At 62.4% G+C, this 12,481-nt stretch overlaps 1 protein-coding gene across 2 annotated transcripts; it reads left to right on the top strand.

The window, feature by feature from the left end:
- The first annotated feature begins 1,382 nt into the window (after nucleotides 1-1,382).
- Nucleotides 1,383-12,456, top strand: Zbtb47 (zinc finger and BTB domain containing 47). Of its 2 annotated transcripts, none has more exons than XM_047531957.1 (6): nucleotides 1,383-1,525; nucleotides 5,290-6,867; nucleotides 8,384-8,531; nucleotides 9,571-9,686; nucleotides 10,232-10,376; nucleotides 10,616-12,456. In XM_047531957.1, the coding sequence occupies exons 2-6, from the start codon at nucleotides 5,371-5,373 to the stop codon at nucleotides 10,954-10,956; spliced, it is 2,247 nt and encodes a 748-aa protein (XP_047387913.1). In that variant the 5' UTR covers nucleotides 1,383-1,525; nucleotides 5,290-5,370; the 3' UTR covers nucleotides 10,957-12,456. The 2 variants fall into 2 exon arrangements, with proteins under 2 accessions (XP_047387913.1, XP_047387912.1); XM_047531956.1 differs by lacking the exon at nucleotides 1,383-1,525 and adding an exon at nucleotides 1,911-2,278.
- The last annotated feature ends 25 nt before the right edge of the window (nucleotides 12,457-12,481 follow it).

Raw genomic sequence — 12,481 nt, 5'->3', positions numbered from 1 at the left:
ACCGCCATAGTCAATGCCATTCCCAAAAGGACCAGCATCCCTCCCTTGGTCACACTGGCCACTCTGCCAAGCTTTGGCTGGACATGGGTCTAGGAGTGTCTCATGCAGCCCCGACAGGCTCCTTCCAAGCCACCGGAGGTGGCACTCTCCCAGCTTTTTTTTTGTTTTTGTTTTGGTACCAGGGATTGAACCCAGGGGCACTTAGTCACTGAGCCACATACCCAGCCTTTTTTGTGTGTTTTATTTAGACAGGGTCTCACCGAGTTGCTGAGGTTGGCTTTGAACTTGAGATCCTCCTGCCTCAGCCTCCTGAGTCTCTTGGGTTACAGGCATGCGCCACCACACCCAGCTCCCCGGCCTCCCTATTCTTTAGCTTCCAACCCCGATGCCTGTGTACTTGATTTATTTCACTCTGTGCCTCAGTGTCTCTATCCAACCAATGGGTTCACAGCCCCTTCCTTGCCATCTCACAGGTCAATGCAAGGCTCCACCTTGAATCAGATGAGGAAGCAGGCTGGGAGGGAAGAAGAGACAAGGCAGCCAGAGGTGACTGGCTGGCTGGTCAGAAGCAAGTAGGCCAGGGGACTCTGGGAGCTGGTCCAGCTGTTTCTATACCCACGCAGGTGCAGGATGCACAGCAGCTGCTAGGGGCCTCCTACATGCCCAAGCTCCAGGGGCATGACCCAGTTTGGGCCTTTTCCTCTCTGACCCCATCTCTTTGTACCAGTGTCTCCTCACCTCCATCTGGCCGTGGGCATTTTGTTGACCCCCATCTCTGTCCTGAGACATTTTCTCCCTAGCTCTGGGCTAGCTCTATCTTGAGGGCCTCCCCATTCTGGCCCTTGCTGTCTTACAGGACAGACCATCAGGCCGTTTCTGCCTCGGCTTCATTCCCTCTCCTGACACCCAGAACAAATCCTGAGCAGGCCCTAGAGTCCCTGCTCACCCATGAGTAAGGTGGCAAACTCTGGGGATACTGCTGCAGCTGGGCAGGGCCCTGTCTGGGAACCAAGTGCACTTGCGAGCGGAGGGCTGGGGTGACCCAGGATGGGGCAGCAGTCAGCTCAGGGTAGGGGTGGGAAATGCAGAAAGGCATCATCAGCATGACGACATGGGGCAAACAAGAAGCCCACAGAGGCCTCCTCTCGGCAGTGGTAGCCTCAATCACCACCTGGACCCGGCCAGGCCAGACCCCATGGTCCCCACCCAGCTGCCTGCTCAATCTGGCAAGGTTCCTTTGCAGCCTCTGGCAGAACAGCCAGCCCCCAGCCCCCACGGGTGTCCGTGCCAGAGCAGCATTCCGCAAGCCTGGCTGCATCTCCCCAGCAGAGGCTGGGCAGGGAGGCCACTTAGCAGTGGTCAGGTCACACGGCTGGGGAACATAGTGGGGCCTGGGCCTTTGCCCCCTCCCCACCCCGGTCCTGGGCCACTTTAAAGGATTTAATCACTGCAACTGTGCTTGGTTTGGGGAGGGGGGTCTTACATCTGCTCTGAGAGGCCCTGTGCTGCCAGAGTAGGCCACCAGGTAGGTATGTGGGAGCCAAGTCCTGGAGGCACAGGCCAAAATGCGCCCTGGGTAGCCCTAGGGACCCCAGACTCACCCCCAAGTCAGCAGCCCAGGCCACAGGATGGGGGTGGCGAGCGAGGCTGGGGTGCGGGGGCTCAGTCCCCTCTGCGTAGGATCGCTCAGGGGAGCAGGTGGAAGTCTTTTCTGCGGCGAGTTGGGGGCCAGGTGCGCCCTGCTTCCAGATTTCGAGGCAGCGTCGTACCCTGGCCCCGCCTCCGTGGTGCAGCTGGAGGGCACCGAGGTTAGATTCCGGGACGAACTTCCCGGCAGAAGGTGTGCTCGGCTTGGAAGGGTGAGCAGGGGTCAAGCTGCTCGAATAGCAGCGGTGGGGTCTGGCTTGGGGCCAGCAGCCGAGGTAGAGGGGGCCGCACGGGACGGCACCCACTACGCGTGTCCGCGCCCCCCACCGGCGCGCAGGACGGCCTGGCCCTTTAAGCGTCCAGACGGCGGCCCCAGCTGACGCGCGGGCTCCAATCCGCGCCCCGCGCCCCCCGCCCGCCGCGCCCGAGGCTCCGGGCCGCAGCTGCTCGGCGCCCGACTCGCCGCGGCCCTGCGCCTCCGCCCGCCCGGCCGCGCCCCCGGGGCCATGGTCGCGGGGCCCTGCGCGGGGGCGGCCCCCAGCGCGGCGCTTCATGGAGCGGCCCCGGCCCGGCCGCCGGGGGCAGCGCGATCCCGCGGGGCCCTGTGAGCCCCCAGCGCCACGGCACCATGGTACGCAGGGCCCTGCCTGTCCCCCCGCTTATCCGCCCACCTGCCAGCTCTGCCTTCCTCAGCGCACGGCCCGCGGGCTCGCGTGGAGGGCTGGAGCGATCTTGCCCCTCCCCCGGTCTCCCCGACCCCATCTGCCGGGTCCCCGCGGGCCGGAATGCAGCGCTATGGCGCGGCTCTAGGCGGGGAGGGGGTTAAATTCCTGGGGTGGGGGCGTCGGCGGAGAGGCTGAGGTCTTGCGAGGCACGGGCGGAGGGGGCGCTTCCCTGCGCCCGGGACGGCGCCGCCCTCCGGCTGGGTGATGGGGGGAAGGGGACTCGGATTCCCGCCCGGGCCTTGGGCCACGTGGGCGCTGGAGCCTCCCAGCCTAGGCATTCAGGGTGGCTCGGGCCAAGGGCTGGGGGCTCCCATAGCTCCGGTCCAAACTCCTGTGTGACCTTGGGCCGGTCCCCCGCCCTCTCTGAGTCTCTTTGCCAGGGGAGGAGGAGAGGCAAGGGCAAAGGAGGCTGGCAGAGACACTCCACCCCCAAAAGCAGGAGCCTAGAGCTCATGAGCTTGTGCCCCCCTGCTTAGCCCGGGCTCACCCACTGCTGCCCAGGGATGAAAGGGTTGACACAGCTTAGTGGGGTGCACATGGATGTCCCAGGTGTCATCACCGGGCCTTCCTGAAAGCGAGGCAGGTACTCCTCGGTGTAGCTCTGCAGCTTCAGCAGGTGTCTTCTGACTTGGGAAGGGCTTGAGGGCATGAGACGCCCCTGGCCACCCTCCTGGTCCTGCATCTTAGCTAGGAGAGTGACTTGGGTTTGGGATGGGATGTGTGGCTGCAGCTGGCACCACCAGATGGGGTGGGGCATCCCCAGCTTCAGAGACCTGGCACATCTGGCGGGGGAGGCCAGCACAGCTGGTAGGCACTGCATAGGAGGGGCCATAAAGGGAGCAGCTGTGCCCTGCTAAGGGACTGCCACTTAGGGATTCCGGCAGCATCTCTGTGCCCAGGATGTGACTATGGTGACTGGGCGTACTGCCTCAGGATGGAGTCTTCGGGGCAGCACTGCCCTCCCCCTGCTGAGGCCAGGGGCCTGGGGCACATGGAAGGGTGTTTCATAAAGGCAGAGAAGGGATAGAGCCTTCTGGTCTGAAATGGGCTATCCCCAAATGGCCTGGCTTTGGGGAGCCCTTATTTATTCTGCTTCCCTGGAGGCCCTAAGGAGACCCTGCCCCAACCTGAGGTGTACCCTGACTCTTCACGGACATGGGGATGCGTGGCTCTGGGGAAGAGGCTGGAGGTGGAGGGTGGAAGTGTGGTTTGGGGAAGCACAGAGGGTCCCTGCCTGGGAGATGCCTCCTCCTGCTTAGCCAGTCATATGACCACATGGAGTAGTGTCCAGTCCAGCAAGGCAGGCATGGCTTAGCCGAGCTGGGAGGCCAGGGCTCAGCACTGTGGACCCTGACATTTTGAGCCTTGGTTTCCCCATCTGTGCGGTAGGGGTTGATACCAGAAGATGAATCAGAATGAGTCAGAGGACAGAGCTGGGAGGGGCTTGGTGCCACGTCCCAGTTAGATTGGACAGGCCTGGACAGGCCAGCAGGTCTGGGACAGGGGGCAGATGGTGGCTTCTTGACTGGAGGGAAGGGTATGGTGGACGAACTCAAAGAAGATGGTGTCCATGGCCAGGGGCCTGGACAAACTGGGATCTGAGAGAGCATAGGGTGGGTGCTGCCCTGGACTCTGGCTGTGGGGGTCCAGGGTCCAGGGTAGGGCTAGAGGCAGCGGGGCCCTGCTGGCTCGTTGGGTTTCATCCTGAGGCTGTACTCATTCGGATGACTGTGGAGTTGGACTGGGCCCACCCACTGCTGCCCCAGAGAAGGAGGGATGGCAGGAGGCAGGGTTCATCCCGGGGGACCCCAAGGAGGTGCTGGGTTTGTGGCTTTGGGGCAAGGTATACCTCAAATGTGGGAGGCTCTGACCCAGCTGGGCAGGGCCCAAGGCCAGTCGGAACCTAGAACCTGTGGGTTTGGTCTATCTGGGCAAGGAGTCAGCAGATACTAATTGAACATCTACTGTGCACTGGGACCGGGCAGGCTGTCCATCTGTGCCCCCATCTTCTGGGGAGTCTGCTGGGTTGGAGCCACGGATGATGGGCTTGGCTTCTATTGTGGGCAGTTCGTGTGTGCTGGATATGGCTCACGGGCCTGAGAGTCTGAGGGCCTCCCCAGGGCTCCCCCGGTGGTGTGGCCTCCAAGGCAGGGCCATCCTGGAGCCTCTGAGCCCGGACCATACCTGACTGGGTGTGTGAGCCTAGAGGAAAGCAGGGGAGCAGCCTGACCCCGGCTCTGGCAGAGTGAAGAGTGGCTCCAGCCTCCTTGGGAGGGCCGCAGGACCAGGGTGAGGGAAGGAAACTGTACCAAGTTTCCTCTTCTGCAGCCCTCAGGCCTGGGCCCACTGCTGGCGAGGTAAGGGGCCCTCTGCGCTGCCTGGTGCCGCAGCAGAAGCCGGGCAGGGAGTGTGTGAGCTGGCCTGGCTCCTGTTCTTGAGGTGCTTGGGGTTGGGCAAGATTCCACAGGGCTCAGGAAATGCTGAAGGGATGGGGTGGAGGAAGAGAAGGGCGCAGTGAGCAGGATCCTGCTGGGGACGCCTGTCCTGGTTTGCCTGGGACTCTCCGGCATCCCAGGAAACCCCAGCTCCCCTGCAAACCTGGATGGGTGTCACCATAATCCCCTTGCCTTCGGTTCCTTCCCATCCCGGGACGGACTTTTCCCATTCACAAAGGAAAAGCCCGGGAGGCCCAGGAAAGTTCCTGGCTGGTCCGGGAGCCAGTCTTCAGCCTGGGAGAGTCACGTTGGCGTCCCAGCTCTGCAGGCAGCTGGCCTGGGCTAGCACCCCTCCTGCACCTCCTTGCTCAGCTTGGGCTGCTTCCTCCTAGGGTGGAGCCAGGAGCGATGTGGCCGGTGGGCGGGCGGGTGGGTGGGCGGCGGCCCACTGCCCTTGACCTCTGCCCCCTCCGCCCCCGCAGTTGCTGGTTGAGAAGACGACCGACTCACCAGCGGCCGAGTTCTCGCTGGTGGAGGACGTGGCGCTGCACTTCGCCTGCTTGATGGGCCGTCTGAACGAGCAGCGGCTCTTCCAGCCCGACCTCTGCGACGTGGACCTAGTGCTGGTGCCCCAGCGCAGCGTCTTCCCAGCTCACAAGGGTGTGCTGGCCGCCTACAGCCAGTTCTTCCACTCGCTCTTCACGCAGAACAAGCAGCTGCAGCGCGTGGAGCTGTCCCTGGAGGCGCTGGCGCCCGGCGGCCTGCAGCAGATCCTCAACTTCATCTACACGTCCAAGCTGCTGGTCAACGCGGCCAACGTCCACGAGGTGCTCAGTGCCGCCTCCTTGCTGCAGATGGCCGACATCGCTGCGTCCTGCCAGGAGCTGCTGGACGCCCGCTCCCTCGGACCCCCGGGCCCTGGCACTGTGGCTCTGGCCCAGCCGACCGCCAGCTGCACCCCAGCTACGCCACCCTACTACTGTGACATCAAGCAGGAGGCTGATGCCCCGGGCCTGCCCAAGATCTATGCCCGTGAGGGCCCTGACCCCTACTCGGTGCGCGTTGAGGACGGGGCAGGGACAGCTGCTGGCACAGTGCCGGCCACCATCGGGCCAGCCCAGCCCTTCTTCAAGGAGGAGAAAGAGGGAGGTGTCGAGGAGGCCAGAGGGCCCCCGGCCAGCCTGTGCAAGCTGGAGGGCGGCGAGGAGCTGGAGGAGGAGCTCGGGGGGCCTGGCAGCTACAGTCGCCAGGAGCAGTCCCAGATCATCGTGGAGGTGAACCTCAACAACCAGACGTTGCACGTGTCCACGGGGCCTGAGGGGAAGCCGGGCACCGGGGCGAACCCAGCCACCATGGTGCTGGGCCGGGAGGATGGGCTGCAGAGACACTCAGAGGAGGAGGAGGCGGAGGAGGAGGAGGAGGAAGAGGAGGAGGAGGAGGAGGGAGGTGGCAGTGGAGGGGGGGAGGAGGAGGAGGAGGAGGAGGAAGAGGAGGAGGAGGGTGGCAGCCAGGGGGAAGAGGAGGAGGAGGAGGAGGCGCACAGTGAGCCGGAGGAGGAAGAGGAGGAGGAAGAGGAAGGGCACAGCGAGCAGGATCCAGAGAGCTCAGAGGAGGAGGAGGAAGAGGAAGAGGAGGAAGGGGAGGCTGAAGGTGGGCAGGGGCCTGTGGGGGCCGGGGGGCGCCAGGGCAGCCGGGCAGACCCCCCTGCCCACAGTCGCATGGCCACAAGGTCCCGGGAGAATGCCCGGCGCCGGGGCACCTCTGAGCCGGAAGAGGCTGGGCGGCGGGGTGGGAAGCGGCCGAAGCCTGCTGGAGTGGCCCCTGCGCCCACCCGTGGGTCTCCAGCCACCGACGGGCTGGGGGCCAAGGTGAAGCTGGAGGAGAAGCAGCATCACCCATGCCAGAAGTGCCCACGGGTCTTCAACAACCGCTGGTACCTGGAGAAGCACATGAACGTGACCCACAGCCGCATGCAGATCTGCGACCAGTGTGGCAAGCGCTTCCTGCTGGAGAGCGAGCTGCTGCTGCACCGGCAGACGGACTGTGAGCGCAACATCCAGGTGGGCCTTGGGGCGGCTCCCGCACTCTGCCCTGCTGATGGCACTGCCCAGAGACCAGAGTTAGGCCTAGGCAGCCGACAGCCCAGACCGAGGACAGGCAAGGAAGGCAGAGCCCGGGTTCTCGGGGGTAACACCGAGGAGAGCTGTCTGCGAGGGGCGGGCAGGGCTGGGCTCTGGCATGTGGAGAGGATGAGGACAGACAGTACCCTTGGCCAGAGGAACTAACCGGATGCGGACTTGGGAGGCTGAGAGCAGAGCATCGTCTGAGCACATGAGGCCACGGGCGAGCCAACTCTGAGAAGCACTGAGTCAGGCAGTGTTTTAATACATCCCGAGGCCTGCAGTAAGGTCACCAGGGCCATCGTGTATAGTTTCACAGGTGGTGCACTGCACAGTACGCAGGAGGAAGGAGTGGTTTGCCCAGAGGAGGGTGCTGTTTTCCACTTCCCACAGAGCACTGTCCAGATCAGGGGACAGACCAGCAGTGGGAAACACCTGTATTCAGCTCTTTGGAGATGCCAGTTGACCTGAGCTGGGAGAAAAGGGATTGGATAAGAAATTTGGGAAGAGTGAGGGCTGCTGGGGCCAAGCTGGAGAGCTGGGCTGGCTGCCAGGCCTTGGGCCAGCCCGAGTCTGTGCCAGTCTAGTTCCTCAGGGTGGGTGTGGCACCAGGCCAGCCCAGTCCCTCCACTTGGTTTTTACCTTTTCTGGCCCAGAAGCGGGAGAGGCAGCAGTAGGTGCTAATTACCTGTGCTAATTGCTAATTGCAGTGCCCCAGGAGAAAGCATTGTTTGAGAGTTACCCCAGGACCCGCCCTTCTCCCATGCACCTGTTCCTACTTGCCTGCTCCTGGGCTGCTCTTTGCTTCTACCTGCCACACACCTGAGCCCCTTCCCACCTGGGCTTCCTGACAGCCAGCACCCTGGCCCAGCCACAAGCCCACTCGAGGTGCTTTGCAGGGGTGGGCAGGACAGGGTCCAGGAGAGGGGGAAGGGGAGTGTGGCACTCACTTCCTCACCCCCCTTTGTGGCCTGATGGGACCTGGTACCTCCTGCAGGCCTCCCTAGCCAGCCCCTGAGGACCCATCCCCTGGGAGATGGAGCTCCATGTTGTCAGAGGCAGGGCCAGCAGTGATCGTGCCCCAGCTCTGTTGGGTGCACGACGAGGGGCTTCCCCAAGAACTGTGTGGAGCTGTCCACCTGAGGCAGTCCCTTCAGCCAGTGGTGTGTCCCCTCTGCCGAGAATCAGGGCAAGTCTTGGGAGGCTTTGTCCACTGAGCACAGAGGGGCTCCTCCTGGAAGAGGCGACTGAGGGGAGGAGGGCCAGGTGTGGCCCTGGGTGTGTGAGCGGGCAGGTGGCCGGGAGTTGCCTTCCCAGCTCTGGTGGGCCTCAGACATCCAAGGCCCTCTCTGGAGACACTCGGTAGAAACGGGAAGCAGGGCAGAGAGGGGCAACTTGTCCACAGTCACAGGGTCCTGACTGGGGACCCGGGGCCTAAAGTCCTCTCACTCTGCAGTGTGTGACGTGTGGCAAAGCTTTCAAAAAGCTCTGGTCCCTTCACGAGCACAACAAGATCGTGCATGGCTACGCAGAGAAGAAGTTCTCCTGCGAGATCTGCGAGAAGAAGTTCTACACCATGGCCCACGTGCGCAAGCACATGGTGGGTAAGTCTGGGCTGGCGGGGCACAGGCTGTGGAGAGAGGAGGCCCAGCTGCTGGGTGCGCTGGGCAGGACTTCTATCCCGGTGGATGGGAGGATTTCAAATCTGAGGGTAATGTGAAGGAGTAAGAAGGCCCTTTTCAGCTGGAGGCCTGGGGAGGCTGGTATGACTTGGGCTCTGGAGCCAGGGGTGTTATGTACAGTTGGCCAGGTGGCATACTACATTAGGATGCCTGGATTAACTGGCAGGTGAGAACTGGAATCCAGCTGGCATGCTGCTAACCAGGCTGAGTGTCATGATATGGGTTTATGTCCCTCTAAGAGAGGGAATACCTTTTTCTAAATTATACAAAGTGCCACATAGACTGGCACAGATCCTGTCTCGGTTTCACGGCAGCTGTGCCTCTGGTTTTTTCTCAAATTCTGGCCCTCACAGGGCTTCAGTCTTCTCTGAATGCAACCTCCCCCAGGGCTCACACCTGGACACAGTAAGGAGGCCCCTCAGGTGTGTTGGCCACCGCATTGCCTTGGGCAAGGCTGCTCTCGCCCTCTAAGGGGGCCTGGCTGGGTGTCTACTGTCCATGTGGCCCTCCCTGCCTTGCCCAATCTGGGCCCAGGGTTTAAGGAAGGAGTGGTCAAGGTGGACAGCAGGTCCCTGGCCAGGCCCTGCTCCTTTTCTCCTGGAGAGTACTGGGGGTCTTCCATTGTGAACTGAAGGAGCTGCCCCCTATCCCTGGGGTCTAGACCTTGGCCAGGAGCATGCTGGGTAACTAGCAGTCTCCAGTTGCCTCCTCCCAGATCTTCCCTGAAGGGTCTTTTGGACCTCATCCATTCACAGGTTTGGGGGGGCCAGGAACTGCTATTGAGGTCCAGAGGCCAGGGCCTTGATACATGCCATCCCCCAAAAAACCTGCGGTCCTTGGAGCCCAATGCCAGTGTCAGGAAAGGGTGGTGGCACGGGGTGCCCCAGGAAGTGGGGAGTGGCCCAATGCAGGGGTGCTCAGGCAGGCCCTGAGATGTGACGGCCACGGTGCCCACCTCCAGCCCACACCAAGGACATGCCCTTCACCTGTGAGACCTGCGGGAAGTCCTTCAAGCGCAGCATGTCCCTCAAGGTGCACTCACTGCAGCACTCGGGGGAGAAGCCCTTCAGATGTGAGGTGAGCTCACGCCCCCTGCCTGGCCTGCCCAAGGGCCATCCAGGAGGGCAGGGATCCTGGCAGCCCTGCTTAAATACCGGGCGGGAAATGGCCCAGAGAGGCCCACCCTCTGGCCACAAGGCTCCTCCTCTGCTCCACCCACACCTGCCTCTTCCCCACCCCTGTCCCCGCCCACATTCGGATGGGGAGTCTGCGGGGGTGGGGCGGGGGCGTGGCTAGTCGGGCAGGACAGGTGGAGAGAGGAGTTTCCCAGGCGTGGAGGTAGAGGAGGGCTGTAGGTAGGGATGCGGGCCCTTGGGAGAGGAAGGATGAGGGGCTTTGGGCCTTAAGCTTGAGACCTTTCTGCCTGGGGCCCTTTGCTGCTTCTGACCCGATCCCAGCCTGACCCCTGCATGCTTTGGCCTCCCCTAGTGCCTCCTAGGCTTGCCCTCACAGCCTCGCCTCCTTGCCCTGTGTCCATCTTTGGCCCTGGGGCCAGGGGTGGCTGGGCCCTCCCCTGAAGGCTGCTCTTCTCTGCCCTGGGCCTCACCCACCCCTACCCCCAGAACTGCAACGAGCGCTTCCAGTACAAGTACCAGCTGCGGTCACACATGAGCATCCACATCGGCCACAAGCAGTTCATGTGCCAGTGGTGTGGCAAGGACTTCAACATGAAGCAGTACTTTGATGAGCACATGAAGACCCACACAGGTGCGGCTGCCCCCAGGGGTAAGGACTCCAGGACGCCTGAGATGGCCTTGGCCGTGCTCTTCTGGGTCTCGGTTTACCTTTCTGTATGAGGCTCAGTGGCATCCTTCCTTCGGCCCAGGCTTGGCACAAAAATCATCCTAGGTGGGGAGGGCCCAATAGTGGTTCCCTGGGCAGAGAGGCTGACCCAGGCCTGGGTATGGAAACCCCTGGTGACGCCCTGCTGCCCACCCTAACCCCAGGGGAGAAGCCTTACATCTGCGAGATCTGCGGCAAGAGCTTCACCAGCCGACCCAACATGAAGCGGCACCGGCGCACGCACACCGGTGAGAAGCCGTACCCGTGCGACGTCTGCGGCCAGCGTTTCCGCTTCTCCAACATGCTCAAGGCCCACAAGGAGAAGTGCTTCCGCGTCAGCCACCCACTGGCCGCCGACGGGTCCCCGGCCGCTGGCCTGCCCAGTGCCCCGCCCACGCACGCGCTGGCCCTGCTCCCGGGGCCACAGCACCTGCCACCTCCGCCGCCGCTCTTCCCCACCACAGCCCACGGCGGCGGCGGCGGCAGGGTGGAGGCCAACAACTGACCCAGCGCGCCTGGGGGACCTGGAGCCCAGGCCTGCTCCAGGAGGGACCCCGCTGCCCTCCCCTCTTTCCTGGGGCCACCGTCCCGCTGCCCCGGAGGCCCTGACCCCAAGGGGTGTGCAGGCTGGCAGCCCCCCAGAGCTGGTGGAGGACACCTCACTCCGAAGTGCCCCCCCTTTCTGCAACTTTTGAAGCCTTTATTCTTTTTTTTTTTTTTTTTTTTTTTTTTTGGAAGTGAAGGAAAAAAGATAGTTTGCAGCACCCCCTCCAGGTGAGGGGGTGCTGGAGGCCGCAGGTACAGTGGGAGGGAGGGGCCTGAGCAACAGGTATGGCCAGTCATCCCTCTGAGTCCTGAGCCAGGCTGGGCCTAGGTTAGCCTCAGTAGCTCTTCCTCGTCTCCTCTGGGTCCCTAACTTGCCCCCTCACCTTGGAGGGTTTGGGGAGAAGTTAGAGTGCCAGGCCCCCTTGGAGGAGTTGTGCACCCAGCCTGAGGGCTGTGGACCTGGAGGCAGGACCTTGAGACTGGACATCTGTGAGCTGTTGGGTGCAACCCAGCTCCACACCCTGTCAGTAGGCCAGGTGGGGGCTGGCCCCCAGGGATTTGCTTTTCTCATTTATACCCTTGCTGTGAGGCACAGAGATCCCCAACCTGCACCACACTGCGCCAGGGGCCCCGAGTCTGGAGATGTCCCAGAAGCTGCAGGACCTCAGTTGCGTGGGCCAGGCCCTGGGTAGGCAGACAGGCTGACTCCTGCAGCACCATCTCACTGAGGCTGCAGTCATGGTGTCCCTGCAAATGGGTGAGACCCCAGGGGCAGGGCCCCAGGAGGCTTGGCAAATGTTTTAGGGTTTCAAGGTGCTATCAGTGGGGAGGGGGCAGGGCTGCTGTTCACAGAGCATCCCAGTCCCTTCCCAGCTACCCTGGCTATATTGCCTACACCAGGAGATGTGCGCATATGTCTGAGTCTGTCAGCTCCCCGACGGCCAGCTCCAGGCCTCAGCCCCTCCCTAGCCCCAGCCACCACCTGCCAGCTGGCTCCTTGCCCCTCCTGGGTCTCTGCACTGGTGGGTGGGCACCCACAGACCTGCCTGTGAGAGGAGCCGGCATGTTCAGGTCCTGGGGAGCCCAGCCTGTGCCCAATGCTTGCCCCAGGAGGCAGGCACTACTAATAGGATACCTTTTTTTTGTTGTTGTTGTCATTTAACGTCTTTTTATTCCTACCTTTAAAAGGGGGAGGAAGTTTCCATAAGCTACATGTTTCCTAGTTAAGCTCTTTCCTGTTGTGTTTATAAGATTTTTGTTTGTTATACTCTTTGCACCTTACACCCCCCTTCTCCCCCCACACCACCACCTTCCCAGTATGGCTGGAGTGGGAAGAGGCCTGGGCCCAAGGGGACTGGTAGAGGAACCGAACCCCTCTGACCTTCTTGGAGGCCCATGGCACTGGGGCAGAGGGCTGGGGACATTTTAATCATCAATAAACGAAGCACTTTATTCTGTACAGATGTGGGCAGGCCCAAGGTGCC

Source organism: Sciurus carolinensis, chromosome 17 (assembly GCF_902686445.1).
Source record: "Sciurus carolinensis chromosome 17, mSciCar1.2, whole genome shotgun sequence".
Lineage (NCBI taxonomy): Eukaryota > Metazoa > Chordata > Mammalia > Rodentia > Sciuridae > Sciurus > Sciurus carolinensis.
Note: the sequence above shows the minus strand (reverse complement) of the source record. Positions and strands in the feature narration are given on the sequence as shown.